The sequence below is a fragment of the Nyctibius grandis genome, chromosome 5 (genome assembly GCF_013368605.1).
Source record: "Nyctibius grandis isolate bNycGra1 chromosome 5, bNycGra1.pri, whole genome shotgun sequence".
Taxonomy (NCBI): domain Eukaryota; kingdom Metazoa; phylum Chordata; class Aves; order Nyctibiiformes; family Nyctibiidae; genus Nyctibius; species Nyctibius grandis.
In genome coordinates, this window is record NC_090662.1 from 73,102,345 (window position 1) to 73,120,086 (window position 17,742).

The following is a 17,742-nucleotide window of genomic DNA, read 5'->3' on the forward strand; positions in this document are numbered from 1 at the left end:
AATCACAGCAATATTTTTTTGCCAGTGACGTTGCTTATCCAGAGTAAGTACCGAGACGTAACTGAGTGAGCAGAACATCCCACTCTTGTATAGGAGGAGTTTTGATCGTGTCAGTATTGTACTTCATGTAAGGACCTCTTTGTGAAAGCCAGCATGTTTCATGCTGAGTATCACTCCTTTTGGATAGTAGCATGAACCATTAACAGATAACTGAACTGACTGCAGACACCTGAAAAAATGTTCTGACTAAAGGGATGCTAGTAGCCAGCTTTGCATTACTAGCAGGCAGTGAATGATCTTGCTGGCCTGGCAGCTGATGCCACCTTTGATTGCCTCTGCTATGTTCCATCCTGGCTGGGGAGAAAACACAAAGGCTCAGCCTTAGCTGTGAATTGACAAGTGGATTGCCTACGAGTGAAAGTGCTTGTCAAGAGATGTCAACCTTATTAGAAAGTATTTAAATTAGTAAAAAAAGTCATAAAAATGAAAATCTAAGGTCTTGGATTTTAAAAGTTACTAGTTATCACAAGCTCTCTTGGCAGATGTATAACAGACACAACTCATGAATCATATTTTTCAAAAATCGCAGCTAGTATCAACTTCTCTGAGGAGATGACAGCATTTGCAGGAGACATTAATAGCTTCTGGCTCTCAGTTATTTCAAAATCATGAGCTCATAATTGTTCTTATCTGGCTATTTGTAGACTATAGAGTTCTAGAGGTCTCTCAATACATCCAACATTAATAACTTGCCAGTGACAGTGGTTGCTATCACTGCCACCAGTAATAATAACTTCAAGACCTTTGTAAATGCAAATGCTTACTAAAGGCTTATGAGGCTGGTTTTGTTATTCTGGTTTTACAATTGAGAAGGAGACAGAGAGAGGCCCATGAATCTGCAGCTTGAGGTAAATGCATCTGAAGGTACAGCTGCTTAGCGCTTTAGCAAACTTGCTTACAAGTCACCTTCCCCGGGCCATTCTGGAAATGTGGCTCACTCGTTATTAGGACTTATACCAGTCTCATGCCTTAACAACAGCCATATAATAATATTTTGTTCATACCCCTTTCTGGGGACTTGGACAACCACTGTTATGGAGTTATCCCTAAATCTTGGGGCAAAACCAACACTGCTGGTTCTGACTCTCCCTCTGTTCAGACTGAAGTGAGGTGCATCTGAAGTGCAGGGAGATCCTAAGGGGGCCAGGAGCTCTCAGTCAGTATGGGTTTGGTGGTCCTTCAGCAGCTCAGGCTCTACCTGAGACTGACTTGACCTCTGGAAGAAACCAGAATCAGAGTAGGGACATGACTTCAATTTGCCCTCTCTCCCCATGCTCCTGGGGTGCAGCTCAGTGCTACCCTAGCATTCGCTTTCTTGCATGTCTCACTGTTCTTCTTGTCCTGCCTCAGTTCTTGTTGTTCTTTGTTTTTTTCCATGCTTTATCCATCTTCCATGCTTTCTATCCATCTTCCAGGATAGAGGAGGAATCTGTCTTGGTAGATGAGGGCTGGGTCAGGGACCAATTAAGCAATCTGGACGTCCATAAATCCATGGGCCCTGATGGGATGCATCCGCGGGTGCTGAGGGAGCTGGCGGAAGTCATTGCTAGGCCACTCTCCATCATCTTTACTAAGTCGTGGGCAACGGGAGAGGTGCCTGAGGACTGGAGGAAGGCGAATGTCACTCCAGTCTTCAAAAAGGGCAAGAAGGAGGACCCGGGTAACTATAGACCGGTCAGCCTCACCTCCATCCCCGGAAAGGTGATGGAACAACTTGTCCTTGGTGCTGTCTCTAGGCACATCAAGGATAGGGGGATCATTAGGGGCACTCAGCATGGCTTCACCAAGGGGAAGTCATGCTTAACCAACTTGATAGCCTTTTATGAGGACGTAACCCGGTGGATAGATGATGGTAAAGCTGTGGATGTGGTCTATCTCGATTTCAGTAAAGCGTTTGACACGGTCTCCCACAGCATCCTCGCAGCTAAACTGAGGAAGTGTGGTCTGGATGATCGAGTAGTGAGGTGGATTGTGAACTGGCTGAAGGAAAGAAGCCAGAGAGTGGTGGTCAATGGGACAGAGTCCAGTTGGAGGTCTGTATCTAGTGGAGTCCCTCAAGGGTCGGTACTGGGACCAGTTCTATTCAATATATTCATTAATGACTTGGATGAGGGAATAGAGTGCACTGTCAGCAAGTTCGCTGATGACACAAAACTGGGAGGAGTGGCTGACGCACCGGAAGGCTGCACAGCCATTCAGAGAGACCTGGACAGGCTGGAGAGTTGGGCGGGGAGAAATTCAATGAAATATAACAAGGGCAAGTGTAGAGTCCTGCATCTGGGCAAGAACAACCCCATGTATGAGTACAAGTTGGGGGCAGACCTGTTGGAGACCAGCGTAGGGGAAAGGGACCTGGGGGTCCTAGTGGACAACAGGATGACCATGAGCCAGCAGTGTGCCCTTGTGGCCAAGAAGGCCAATGGCATCCTGGGGTGTATTAGAAGGGGTGTGGTTAGCAGGTCAAGAGAGGTTCTCCTCCCCCTCTACTCTGCCCTGGTGAGGCCGCATCTGGAATATTGTGTCCAGTTCTGGGCCCCTCAGTTCAAGAAGGACAGGGAACTGCTAGAGAGAGTCCAGCGCAGAGCCACGAAGATGATTAAGGGAGTGGAACATCTCCCTTATGAGGAGAGGCTGAGGGAGCTGGGTCTCTTTAGCTTACAGAAGAGGAGACTGAGGGGTGACCTCATTAATGTTTATAAATATGTAAAGGGCAAGTGTCAAGAGGATGGAGCCAGGCTCTTCTCAGTGACATCCCTTGACAGGACAAGGGGCAATGGGTGCAAGCTGGAACACAGGAGGTTCCACATAAATATGAGGAAAAACTTCTTTATGGTGAGGGTGACCGAACACTGGAACAGGCTGCCCAGAGAGGTTGTGGAGTCTCCTTCTCTGGAGACATTCAAAACCCGCCTGGACGCGTTTCTGTGTGATATGGTCTAGGCAATCCTGCTCCAGCAGGGGGATTGGACTAGATGATCTTTCGAGGTCCCTTCCAATCCCTAACATTCTGTGATTCTGTGATTCTGTGATTTAACTCTCCTCAGTACTGTCTGGGGATCAGCTTAGGTCTGGTTTTCAAGAACAGGCCAAATAGCTAATGTGTTCCCTCCCCAGGGTGGTGGTATTTCAGTGACAGGTGAGGTAATACCTGTTTTACTTCAGTCTGTGATCCAGGCTGTGATGGTAAATTTGTGAAATGTTGGGGATCTTCTGGAGGGAGGTGATCTGTAAATGTACACCTTTACATCATCAAGATAATGAGTTCAGGTGAGGGGGAATGAAATAAAAATGACATGTTATTGTGCAATTTATAGTGTCTCTAAATTTTGTTCTCTTGATGATAAGTGCTTCCTTCTGTTCTCTCTGCAGGTCTCCAGGTGGTTTTAAATTCAATTATCAAGGCCATGGTCCCTTTGTTGCATATTGCCCTGCTGGTGCTGTTTGTCATTATTATCTATGCTATCATTGGACTGGAGTTATTCATGGGGAAGATGCATAAGACCTGCTACCATGTGCAAGGGGGACTTGTAGGTAAGGGGAACACTATATCATACAAAGATATTCTGAGGGAGGCTTTCCCCTTATATAATGAAGCATTTGTACAGGCACAGGAGATGGGTGGCTGTTGCTCCCTGCTGTGTATGTGGTTAGGGTTTCACAGTGGTGATTCCTTTGTTCTGCTTCTTGGATACATTTGAGGTACAGAGACTGTCTCTAACGATGAGAGGTTAGCTTGCTCATCTTGAGCACTCAGTTGTTGGCCTGTCTGTAAAGGCTGCAAGCAAAACTGTCAATTCCTGCTGAACACAGTAGTGGACCTTTTCGTGTGGACCTTTAGCACCAAAAGCCAGCCTGAGTTCTTTAACAAAACTCCTAGAGGCTCAAGCAACGCTAAAGTAGTGATGATTTCCCCACTGGCAGACTGAGCTGCAGATGAGATGGCATCATGAAAATGAACATCTCTTACATTTTATTGTTAAACTTGTACACAAATACCTCTTCATTTTAAACTGGTATCATTGTAAAGGAATATCTAATTGAGGCCCAGAAGCCTTTTTTCCTTTTTTTAATCACAGACTGTGACTGTGGTTAGAAGTGCAGCCATAAGAAAGCAAGAATATATTAATGGGAAGAAACTTTTTGCACCAAATCCATCAGGAAAGAACTTACAAATTATTTCAGAAAGAAATATTCACATTTCAAAATAATTCAGTTGTACTGTCACTCACTCACCTAACTGTCCCCTCTTTTTCATTTGTTTCATTCAACTTGAGCAGCAGTGATTCCCCATGTGGTGGTATGTGCCAATGTCTAGGACCCAGTTCAGCTCGTAACCAAGAAAATATTGTACAGCAGGAAATAGTTTTAGAAGTTCTATATTTTCTACTTTTATAACATTGGCAGATTTCATTTTCTGGAAATGATACTAGAACTATAATGAATTGTCAGTCTGGTTTACATCTTTAAAGTGTATTTATCTTTCCTCATACTGTCTGTAATTATTATACATTACAACTTCTAATTCTAATATTGCTATTTCTGGCATGCTTTAGTGATCAGAATGTGATCAGATTTTTTGGAAAATTACGTTTTTTGCCATATAAGATAAGAAATAAACATAATTACCTGCTGCCCCATACATGCAAACCTGCCCCTGTTATAAATGTAGCAATAGGTGCTGAAATCCATATATTAAAAAAATCGTATTGCAGGAATTTTTGTGCCTATAAAAATGTTTTCTGTAGCATTTTGCATATACCAAAGCACCTAGGCAGGCTTGTTGTATGTGTTCTCAGATCTCTGGAAACACCTGTACGGAATAAGGGGTGGATAATCAAGCAGTTGAGTCTTATAGATCTTCTGAGTGCCACTGGGCTATTGATAAAATGCCACACAGCTTCTAAACTGCAAAAGAGCAGAGCTCCAGAGACTCTCTGCTGTAATTTAGCAGTGGCCCAGCACCATATCAACCTATCTCCAGAGCACTGAAGCCTGTCTGCTGCAGGGGTTCAGCCTCCTTCAACAGAGTGTCAGTCAGTGCTGCAGTTCCCTTACAAGATTAACCCAGATGCCAGGTGACTGTGGTATGAAATCACTGGCCATAACATGCAGCCTAAAGAAATGTAATAGACTTGATCTAATGTTCCCTCTGATGTTGAAAGACATTTCAGTTTTGACTGTAAAATTTGACAGCTTGGCCATTATTTTTACAAAAAGAAAGTGAAGCACAACTGAACGTTACTCTGCCCATTAAAATTAATACAGTTTCTTGGGCATTCCTGGAGAAATCTGTCAAATTCACTGCAAAATCTATTTGGTAAAATCAGATATTCTTCACTCGCTTATCAGTGTGTCAAATAGCAATTAGTTGTCTCCTTCTCCGTTTTCTCCCTCCTCTCCTTTAAGATACACCTGCAGAAGATGATCCATCTCCCTGTGCCCCCCAGTCTGCGCATGGGCGGCAGTGTCAGAACGGCACGGAGTGCAAGGCAGGCTGGGAGGGTCCTAAGCACGGCATTACGAACTTTGACAATTTTGCTTTTGCCATGCTGACGGTGTTTCAGTGCATCACGATGGAGGGCTGGACAGATGTACTGTACTGGGTACGTATCCGAAAATGATAAGCTGAAAGGCCTGCTAATGTGCTCTGGCTATGTTGAAACTTTGGGGCTTTAGCTTTCTTGCTTGTTCTATATAGTGAAGGCATGGTTGCTATCATGGAGCTTTAATTAACTCAGAATATTAGTGGGTGAAATGGGAGGGTTTGTCTAATGCAGTTAAATCAAATGTAAATGTTGACTTTCCATTGATATTTTAATGTTGAAAGATGGCACGTGGCTTGTTGGTTTGAAGACTTGCAATTTACCTTTGTTGAGCAGAATGTCATGTAAAGACCCTCTCTGCAGGAGTGAAATATCTCGTACATCTCCAGATTACTGATACAAAAGTATTTGTGACAGATAACTGTGTGCTCTACCCATGGCATTAATGTTACAAAGACACTACACTGATCAGCTTGTAGGTTTTATAAGAAAGGCCTCACAAATCCCTTTTCATGCCAGCACTACTCCCGATTATGACTTTTATCATAATAGTATTAGAATAAATTCTCCTAGCTCTGATATTAGTATCAATCATGGTTACATGTTTAGCCAAAACATTATATTATCTTTAATCTAAATGCAGTCTCATCTTATCCTCTACCGTAATTCTGGAAGTTTCAGTAGCTTTAGTTTCTACCTTGTAATTTCTAATGTGTTGAGAAATTCAGTGGCAATACAATTATACAATATGAGCTAAAATCAGATTTAGCCTTCACCTGTAAACCAGATATAAACATGTTTCTGGGTTCAACTCTTGCCATCAACTTTTGCAGCAATATGTTATGTCCAGGAATTTAATTCACACACAGCTCAGTCCTATCTGTATAAGGCTAACCTGGACTCTGACTAACTTTGAAGACTGGCATATTATGACACCTGGTTCTCCAAGATGGTAGGATGTGCTACCATGATGGAATTTAACTCAGGAAGACCCAAAGCACACAAAAGGATAATCTGGACTGAGGCAGCTTGCACTGTTAATCAACATCAGCTTCTCTCTTAAACATGAACCTGAAGCTGCCTTCTACCCAACAGTGAGTTAAAGTTTACAAGATTTCCCTTTGAAGATTTAGCTTATCTGCAATAGATAGTCTCTATGTAGAACAGCTAGCAGTTGTCTCTTTATCCTCGTAAATTTAGATTAGAATTGTGACTCTAGCTTCCTTCTAATGCCTGAGATAAAGGGCAGAGATCAAACCACAAGGGGAGTCTGGGTCTCTGGGCACAAAAGTTGCCTTTACTTGAAAAGAGGGTATAGATTAATAAAATAACGAAGAAGAACAGAAGTTAAGTCAGAAAAGGAACTGGGCAAAACTACTCCATGGCTCAACTATGGCTATATATGATATGTCTGTCTTTTTACTACATTTAGCTCACATTCCTCCAGTCTTTGTGTGATTGAGAGGATTTATAGGTAGTTCAGGGAAACAGGAGAGAGTAAAAGATATCAGAAATAAACATGAAAATAGTTTTGGAGGTGTATACCATTTAGTATTGTGAAACCTTTTCACAAGTTATCATAGTTTTCTCCAAAGGCACGTGTTATGAAAGACCCTGCCAATCCCCACACTTTTGGGTCCATGCGCCATTTGCATGACTGGATGTGAATCATTCAGAACTCAGTTATCAGTTATCTAATAACAGGAGCCAAAAGCATATACTCACTGCTAAATGATTTTCTATCATGACTGCTGCAGATGGTCTGATTTTTTTATGGCGTCCCTGCAGCAGCCTGGATTTTAGCTGTTGTCTTTTGTTTGGTATTCAGCCAGCTTTTTTCATTGATTTCCTGGGCTGTTCTTTTTTTCTATAGAGACAGTATGGTGAACTGAGACCTGAACTTAATACAGATTGACGGTCGTTATTTTTAGGGGTATCCACATAGTTAGCCTTTTAGATTATGGCTTTGATAGAATGCTTGCTTTGGAAACAAAAGGAATATTTGTTCTCATCAGTACCCAGTTATTCCTAGACAAGACTACAAAAGATAAAAGTTAGCACTGCAGATAAAATTTCAGTAATTGAGGAGGAGGAAATTTAGTTTGTAAAGAAAAAAAAACCATATCACCTATGTTTAAAGGCTATGCAATACAAAGCTTGAGTATATACCTGAACACCTGAGCTGACAGACATTCTCAGTTAAGTTGCTGTAAACAATCTGAAGAGTACTATTGTCCCATATGACTTTTTGCCTCTTTGTGTTATATTGACAAAGTCAGCTCTGATCAGTGTTTGCCATACGGTAAAGAAGGTACCTGAGATGTGATATGTATTTCCTTCTGCAGAGAGGTCTGTGCTACTCTGGAGGCAGATGTTTATTGGGCAATTACTACAGGGCACATCTATGAGAAGAATTGTGGCTTTAATATTTGTATGTAGAAACAATCTCTCAACATTCACACTGTAATTTCATATGTGGGTGTTTCAAACCATATCTATTGCGGTTTGTACAGTAAGCTTTATAGTCCATGAAAAGGGCATTCTAGCTGAAGCTAGCCAGATCAGAAGGAAGAGTACTTCTGGATAGTAAAGAATAGAAAAGATGCAACATTTCAATTTCTGAGAGTAAAGAAGAATTTTAGTAAGTGGGGTAGGATATAAATATATTTTTTAAACTTAGTGTGAGCTGCTGTTTCTTTAGTGAAGTCTGACTCATATATAACTCTACTCCCTGCCCTTTGCCTTTTCAGCCAAGGAAGTAGTAGACAACCCATTGGAGTAGACAACCCATTGGAGGCTGCATCTCCACAAGAGTGCAGAGATAGGAGGCTAGTCTCAGGTAGATAACACTTTGAAAGATCTCCTGGATTCACAGTGAGGTCATGGAAATTAAAATTTGCTTTATTAGGAAATAAATCTGCACAGTTAATTAAATTAGAAATCTAGACTTAAAGATCCCCTCTGTCCAACTACATCCTGAGATAGGGAGTTGGTTGTGCATTTTACACTGAAAGGAAGGTACAGATTAAAGAATGGTATAAGAAAATGTTATCTGCAAATCAGACAATTTCGTGGCTGAAAATTTTAGGTGATGATTTTCAGAGGTCATTCCTTAAACTTAATGATGTAACCTAATGGGTTAATATTAAAAGTGCTGAGCATTCAAAGTTCAAGCAGACTGTTAGGTTCTTAGCTCCTCTGCAATTCAGGGTAGATACCAAGGTTTGACTCTGGAGTTCTGCCTGGGTCAATGGCAAAATTCCAATTAATTTCAAAAGATCAGGATCTCACCTTCTATTTTGTGAAATCTTGATCATGCTATTGAGATTTTCCACATGCAATCATGTGTACAACATGAGGACTAACAGATGTTTAATCAGGGCCTTGGTGTCTGTTATGATAGTCTTCCAAGGACATTCATGTGAATGTAGGGAGTTTTCTTTGCTCCCTCCTTAAATCTGAAAATAAGAGCCTGACCTAAAACTCAGCACAACAAGAGATAATTCAGCTCTGGTCTGAATTACTTGGCTGGAAATGTTTAGACAATGGAGCCATTCCCTTGGTTTGAACTTTTCTGTAAGTGCTTTTCAATTATATCTTCCTATTTTCTGAAAACTAGTTTTTGAAAGGTGCCTAGATCTCTGCATTCCTCTCAGTCGGAATGGATGGAGCTTAGCACATTTCAGCATGTTGCCCTGAAAAATATACTAGTAATTTCATAAACCGATGTCTGTCTTGTGCCACACTTTGCAAGGTTAAACCTGCATGTTGAAAAGTTAGAAAACTGTATGACCTTCCACAAACCCTGGACTCCTAATCCACTTAGTAGCTCTTCAGATTTTACCTTCAGTTTCCTGCTTCCTTCTTCATGCTTCCCCTCATGCCTCCTCCAGCTTTTCACCTCTGTAGTGAAGGCTGCCTCCTCTCTCATGGAGTACGACTTCCCAGCCTGTGATCCACATCCTCACAAAAAGATAATCAGAGACAGGAAAGCAATAAACTTTTATTCTCTAGAAGGACTTGACATCAATAAGATCAATACACTTTCCAATCTCCTCTCTCACTCAGCAGATAAGACCTGTGAGTAGATTGGCTTCTTTTGAAATGTGAAAGAAAAATGTTAGGGAGAACACTTTGACACTGCTATAGTGGCAGGTAAGATTATTACTTACAAGGAGCCAAATTTTTAATGTAAAACAACTATATTGGACAGAATGAAAATCCTTGCAAAACAACCTTGTTGACTCTTCGCTGAAGAATTGGTCTTTGTTGAAGGGAACGTTAAGTGTTTGGAGGAGCACATCTCCTATACTGCCTCAGTCTTACAAGGTTTGCTTTGTCCCAGTATAACTGCCAGGTGGCTTTGTCTCGTATGCAGTCAGTTCATAGAATCATTTGAGTAGACAAGCACCTTTTATGATATGTCACATCATAATTTTTTCTATGCATTGTAGAAAGATTGAGCTTCTTATTCTCAAAACTTTCCTTAATGTATGATCAGCCAGCATTAGCAGCTCACTCCCTTGTGCAGGCACCAAGGCCAATTTCTGAAGACCCCTCAGTCTTGGAAACTTCCAGCAGCAGATGCAAATCCAAATGTTACAAATTGAGTCATTTGGTATTTTGTAATCAGTCTCTGCTGCAGTCCGTTATTTCTTATTGTCTTGTTGACTAAGGAGGAACATTAATCCCTGTGCAGTTTGTAACATCCTGTTTAAGTATTTGTAGGCATTTGTTGTCTTCCCTCAATCTTTTTCTAATCTGAGCAGATTCTGTTGTTTCAACCTTCCCTAATGAGGCTTCTTTTAAATTATTTTTAATCAGTTTGTTAGTGTCCTTCAGGAGAAGCTTCACTTCTGAGTTAGATACAATTCAGACAGCGCCCTGTCTCTAGAAATGCTTTCATCTTTGTGTGAAATGTGCTTTCTGCATCTGGAGCCCTGTGACACTGCATGCAAAACTGCCCGCTGCAGCCTCAGTTTTACGTGCCTGGTCTCTCCACTCCCCTGCATCTAAGCAATCGTATGTATAAATGAAAACAGAGTGCAGAGGAAGTGTAAAACGGAGCCGTATGTTGTTACATTGGGCTGATGACACTGCTGGGTAGTGGAGAACCTCGTCCTGAGATGTTCTGCATACAGCTTGCCCATTACAGTTTGAATTCTAGGATCAAATAATTCTACTTGATCTACTTGATGTTTATTAATAATGAGCAGCCTTGAGCCTGCCATCATTTTTGGAGTATTGGCTTTGTCCCGTGTCATTTGGACAATGCTTCACAATACTTGGTTGAGTCTCTGAAAATAACATGCAGTGCATCCAGGGACAGTTTACCTCAAGGCTCTAACTGTAAACTAAAGAGTGTGGTATTATTCTAGATGGACTAAAGCCAGGTCTGGATGAGATCCAGGGCACTAACCTGTCCCTGGAAGAGATGCCTGAACTGGCACATAATAAGTTGAGTCCCTCAAATTTAACTGAATAATCCTTGGTAGCCTTGCCCAGCCTCTGGTCGAGAAAACATTTTAGTAGTCTAAAACAGTGCAGTAGAGCCACCACAATGTAGTGAGACTCAATCAGTGAAAACATTCAGAAGCATCACATCCCCAAGGACAGCATAGAGTAGCATATACAGATGCAGTGGGTTAAACAGGCTGTCCTGCAAGATCCTTCCACCTCTGAATCTGTGAGAGCCTACTTCCAAGAGCCACTAAATGAGCTTGAAACTGGAGCTTACAGTCACCCTTACAATTCCCATCATGAAATCAAAACAGAACAAACTGGACAACAGATATTATTTACTTTGCTGACAGCACTGACATATCTTGTGAGCTTTTCTCATACCCCCACAGCCTGTTGCTGCCAATGAGGAAGATGATGTGAGGAATACAGAGATATTGCCACAAAGTGGAAGACATTAAACACAGAGCTGCAACCCCCAATTTTTGCCAGCTGTGTTTTTCCTTCTAACCCTTTATTCTTGCAGCACTTAGGCTTGAATTAGTAAGGCTTTCCACACAAGAGAATGATCTGATTCTAAGAATATATCTATCTACATGTTTCCATGGTGTTTATTCCCCACCCACCCCCACTCCTCCAAGAAAATGCTGGGCTTTTATTGTTGTGTGGTTGAGGTTTTTTAATCATCTTTTTTGGCAGGGTTTTGCATGCACATGAAAAATTTACAAAGAATAAGCACACAAGTATGAGCAACCCATCTCTGTGATTACAGAGGTTATTTCATCTCCATCTGCTGTAACAGTGGTGGGTATGGGGAGAGGGACCATAGTTCAGAGCACTGAAGGGCCGCAGCATTAATGCACTGAAAAAGCAGTGTCCACACTTAATTTGCATAAATGCTGACCTAAATCTGTTTTCCTTTTTCTCATGAACAACTGCACGGGCAACTGTCATGGTTGCCTGTACTGCTGCCTTGAAAATGAGTAACAGCAGTGACTTGCTCGTTGCCACCTGCCACAAAAACCTGCTGCTGATCATTTGTTCCATGCAAAATAGGCACTTATTGTGTGAAATGAAGTTTTCATGAGCCCTTCAGACCTCAACTTTGGACCTCCCAGTCCTCCTCTTCTACATGGAAATAAACTATCCATTAAAAATAAGCTTCTTCAGGTTGGTTATGGGGAAGTGTTAACGGGGACCCTCTGCCCAGTGCTCCTGCGTGGGAAGGATCTCTTTAATAGCTCTGTCTTTCTGTTGCCCTTTCTCTATTTTTTCTTCTTTTGTTCTTCCTTAGCCTGTTTCCTAATTGCTACTGTCTAATCACCACAGAGACCTTTCACATCTTTAATCTTTTATCCCAGAACTGTAAAATTAAGAGCTAAGGACTAGGACACTTATATATGACTTAGGATTTTGAGTGCCTCTGTTTGTGGGTGCACTGCTTGGGCCCTACTATCAGTTTTTCAAGAACTGATGATCATTGCCTTCTGAAAATATCATCTTCAGAGTTGTTAAGTTTGAACCTATATCCACTAGAGAAATTCACAAATAAAAGACTTTGGTTCATTATCTAGACCATGGGAAAGAAAAAGACAGGGGAATATGCCCAAGGTCAGAACACAAGTGGTGGCTCTAGAACTGACTATTTCTAAAACTCATGTTTATTTTGAGTTTAATTTCTTTCAACATCTTGTCTTCAAGACAAAGGGCAATACAACTAAATCCGCACCAATCTTACTGTAAATGATAAGTCTTTGCTGCCTGCAAAGAGAATTGGTCCACTAATATCGGCTTTATTCATTGATTTCAGTGGGATTTCTGCTTGAGCAGGACTTGATGAGGCCTTAGTATGATGGGCGGTCATACCATCATAAGCATATAGTTTAGCTGTGCCCATAGCTTCTTCTAGAACTGTCTCCTTCTAATTCCTCTGAACTGCACCCAAATTGGAGGCCTAAAAACAAAATTTGGCACATCTCCCTAAAGATACAAAGTGACCAGAAGTAGAAAATTAAAGGTTTAGGACTCAGTTAGAGGAATATTTACTACAGAACATCCATACTGTGGATTTTTAAAGCATATCTAAAATAAATCAGTCTCACAAGAAAAGGGGCAGTCATGTCTGCTGATAATGCAGTTACACTTCATTTCAGACTCTTTGATAGTAGTTTCTCCAGTGAACCTCTAGTGCTTATACGATATCTTTGAGTGGCTAGTGTGCCTACGAGATGAAGATTTATTAGCTGTGTGCTATGAGTTCTAGATATTGTACATTTTATTTGAGAATTTTGTGTGTGATTTCTCAACTGAAAGCCGGATTCATCCTCTAAGATGTAGAATGGATTTCTAGGAATAATGTAGATTGGGAAATGGCTACAAAGGAAACTAGGATATACTGATCAAGTGCAAAAAAAGAATTGATAGTCATGCCTCCACTTATTAAAGAAGGCAGTGATTATCTACATCTTACAGTACTGTTTTTCATTATCTTTATTTTTAAGGACTTAATTGACTATGTAAATCAATGAACAGTATGTGCTTGTGTATTCCTGTGCACACAGCAATCAGTGCTGTTCTGATATACTTGTGGTAGAATTTGCTATCAGTCTGCACTGTGATAAATAGAAGCAGTTCTAAAACAGCAATACAGTAAAACAGGCAGAAAATCCTTTCTGGACAATCAGCCATGCAAATGTAAATACAAAATAAACAGACAGGAAGGGATAGCCCAGAATTCTAAGATGAAATGAAATCTTTAGATTCGGAAACCCACCATCCTAGGGGATATTTTCATGCTTGAAATCAGCACTTTATTCTTTTGGGGTGAATTTCCAAAGTCTTTAAAAGATGAAATGGTTTTTAAATAACTGAGCTGCAGTAAGAGATGGAACTGCTGCAGTAGCTATAATGAAGAACTATCAGCCCTGTGGCTAAATAGCCTTTGGGCTTTTGGAACACTTTTTCAAAGATCAACCTTTTCCATTTTAAGGGAAAAAAAGCTGTACACGCTTATGTGGGATCAAGGCAACTCACATAAAGCTCTGTGACTTTTGCCTCTGGAGGCCTGAATTCAAATCTTGATTAAGTCACACAAGTCCAAATAATTTTCAGGGGTCGCTACATGGCATTTCTGCAAATTGCAAATTCACCCAACAAGGTAACTCAGTCATGTGAGAGAATGGAGAGCCTCAATGGGTGCTGTTACATGTATAGGGACCTGACTGTGACAGAACATGGCAAGTGGATCAATGACACGAATCTTCTCTAAGTAGAACTACTGTTCAGGAACCAAGAAGAGTAATGTAATAACAAGGCAAAAATAATGTCACTATTCATGTTAGCTGTTGAGTAGGGAAGAGGTGGGGAAAATGGTCTGTCAGCCATGTATATGAACAAGCAGAATTGATCAAGAGGAAGGGCTTGGCATACTAGACTCCAGGCTATGTTTGAGGAAAGTCCTGAAGACCTGCTCAGTCTGGGCCTAATGTCTTTAAGAGCTCTGCTTGCGTCAGTGTGTGGCCTGTTCTTTCCCAGCTGATCTGTACGACACAGCCTCAATGCAGACAGAGAGTGACCTGAGTCACCATTGGGAAAAAACAAAAACAAACTTTTGAGGGAATAGTTTAGAGAGAATTATTTACATCCTCAAAGTGCAACAGTTCCAGCACGCTCTAGAATGTGAGTTGCTTTATCACTTGGCAATAAATGAATTTCAGTATTTCACTTTTGGGTAACATGTTCTATGCTAAACTGAATTGAAATACATTTAGTTATTTTTTTCTCTTTTACATATTAAACCTGGAGAGAGTGAGGTGGCAAAGCAGGAGGCTTATTTGAGCTCAGAATTTGTGTTTAATGTAAGGAATTCTCACTGTGTAATTAATGTTTTCAGTGAGAGTTCAGAATCCCTGTATTGCCAAACATGCTGCAGGGGTATGTAGCCCCCTCCAGTTTTCGCAGAAAGATAGAGGAGTCCCACAAGAAAGCACAAAGATTACAGGTGGGATGGGAGGAAGTGTAAATGGTAGTGAAGTCAAATGCCAGGGGTCTTTGCCATCAATTGAAGTTGTGTAGTAAACTTGTGTGAAGGCCATTTAAAATTACAGATTTGATGAAGACAGTAGTGAACACACACAAGTCAGTATTGCCCCCCTGCCTCTCCAGCAGGCACAAACTACTGTGCTATAGAAGTATGGGATCAGCAAGCATTTTCAACAGAAATAGTTTGCAGTGAAAAAGAGTTCAGCTCAATCATTGTGTGCCACAGACGTTCTGACCTGCTGGTATTTGAATGCAAGTTTTAATTCTCTTCTCACTCTCAGACAAAGACCTGATATTTCCCATAATAGCTCAGTTTGTTACAGAACAGCTGACTGCAAAAAACAATGTGCACCCAAACCGAAAACAGCTGGAATATGAATATAGAACTTTATTAAAGAATGAAATAATGTTGTGGAGTCCAGTGGTTGTATACTGGGAGCTAAAAAACAGTGGAAGGATTCAGTGTCAGCATACAGTATCAGTAATCCAGGGCTAGGTGGTTGAAAGTCGGGTTTTTTATATGTGTCTCAGACTTTGTACAGTCTTTCCCAGCTGAGAAAGTGTGCATGTCCTTGAAAAGGTGGCACCAGTATTTAATCAGTGATGAAATACGGCTCAGTGCTGTTATAAAGAAATAAGCTTGGCAAATTCTACTGGTAGCAATGCACTTCCTGCATACTGTATGAAACAAAAATCAAATACAGTTTGCTTCACATCTTTTATGTGTTCTTCATTGAAGGGAGTTCATATAACAGCAATATGGCATTCCACTGTGACTGTATAATTTCAGAGAAGCTCAAACAGCTATTTTACCTGTTTTCACTTTGCCATCAAGCAGTTGACATGGTTATAAGGCAGTGCTTCTGGGTCTCTGCTCTAGCCTTGTTCTTGCACAGGTTGTAGCAGCCTGGTAGGGCTCTTCTGCAGGACTCCTGCCTTTACACAGTCTCCTCAAGAAGTTCAAGCCAGTCAAGGTATATCTTTTGCAGGACTGTGCTCTCATGACTCTGAGGTGGAGCCCAGCATTGCTTTCACTCGTCTTCTCTATAGTGCTGCGTGGGAAACTTGGCCAGTTCTGGAGACTTCATCCTCTTGTCAGGGACATCAGGCAGCATAGCAATGAACTATTGCTGTACCAAAAGTTTTTCTAAAATAAACCAGAAATTGTGGTTCACCTGGATCAGAGCAGGTGTACTTGGGTGAGGACATCTACTGCAGATTCTACATTGTCTTTCTTAGCAGGGATGAAGAAGCAACCTCTGCAGACTCCATCTTCTCAGATCTATCTGCCCCCATCCCCTTCTCTTTTCTGGACTTATCTTCCATTGCTGCCGTTTCTTTGATTCTTTCTCAAGGGTTCTCTGTTGCAAATTAATCTCTTCCCTTGATGTTTCTGTCGTCCTCATCGAGGCAGTCCTTTCTCAGTTAATGGCTCCGTTTAGCTCCTGCAGAGAGTTCTGTACAAATTGCCAATATTTCTAGCCCAGAGTGGGATTTTAATTTGCTCTTTCCATCACTACAGAGCATGCAGAACAATTGGGGAACCAAGGTACACATAGGAATCTTATTATTCTTCCTACTGCCCACGTATGATGAATCTTGCCTACATTATTTGCTTTATCCTACAGTGACAGTACAGCAGAATAATGTCTGGAGCATTCTCTGCCCTGGTTCATGATTCCTGTGCACTTGTGTTCATCCAGCTCTGTCTTGCCTTTCTCCTGAAGACACTCTGAAAAAAGGTTATAGATGTCTATACATACATATAGAATGCACATACAGAATTTGTAAAATTCCATAATTGAGGTAACACAGTAAGAAGAGCCTTTAAAATAAGTGCTTGGAGAGAACAACTGAGCTTAGTATTTACCTTCTCCTTCAGTACTTCAAAATAAAAGAAATGTGACTGTCAGAACAAATAATTTTTAACAGGAGCAACTGATCAAGCGCTGCTCCTTCGAGTGTCATTAGTTCAGACTGAAGCTGGGTTAAACTTTCCAGTCTCTCCTTTGCATCCATCTGATAGTGCCAGCTACAAAATGTGGAGTAGTTCGGAACAGTCGTAAGGAAAAACTCTGAGAGTTGGAGTCCCTTTAAGACTATTAGGATGTTGATGCTTAGAAGGAAATTCTACCCAGAATAAGAACAAAGGCATCTGGAGTACTTTGCTTATATTTTAAGCCATTTAGAAGCAATTTTATTCCATTGTTCCTAAGTCCATAAAGTAAGTCTAGTTTATTTCGGTTTCTATATTTTTGCTTATTACAAGGTTTGGAGTTTTGTAATTTTTTTACCCTCATCTCTGTCCTTTTGCCTTGAGTCAGCTCTGAGACCTTAAATTCCCACTCCTTATCACCTGTCTTAAAGACTCAGGAAGGCTGAAAGAGTATTTCAGGTTGACAAGATAAATGATAATACTTCTCATGGTGCACTAGAATGTCTAGACTGAAATACTTAAGCCTTTTTGTAATTTTTTAGTCACTATGTACCTTAAACTTTGAATTTTTTCAAGGGAATTTCAGAAAATGAGCTCCTTATCATATATTTCTCCCAGTCCTGTGCCCCATCCTATTCAAGCAAGGCACTTATGCATGTCAGTTCATTTCTGCTGGTAACAATAATATTGACCATTGACTTC

The 17,742-nt window shown here is 41.0% G+C and overlaps 1 protein-coding gene across 1 annotated transcript in view; it reads left to right on the forward strand.

Moving 5' to 3' along the window:
* The window catches only part of CACNA1C (calcium voltage-gated channel subunit alpha1 C), a 447,783-nt gene that overhangs the window by 273,174 nt on the left and 156,867 nt on the right, over window positions 1-17,742 (forward strand). Inside the window, 2 exon segments of the mRNA XM_068400796.1 lie at window positions 3,430-3,591; window positions 5,467-5,663. Of these exon segments, the coding sequence (XP_068256897.1) occupies window positions 3,430-3,591; window positions 5,467-5,663 (359 nt within the window).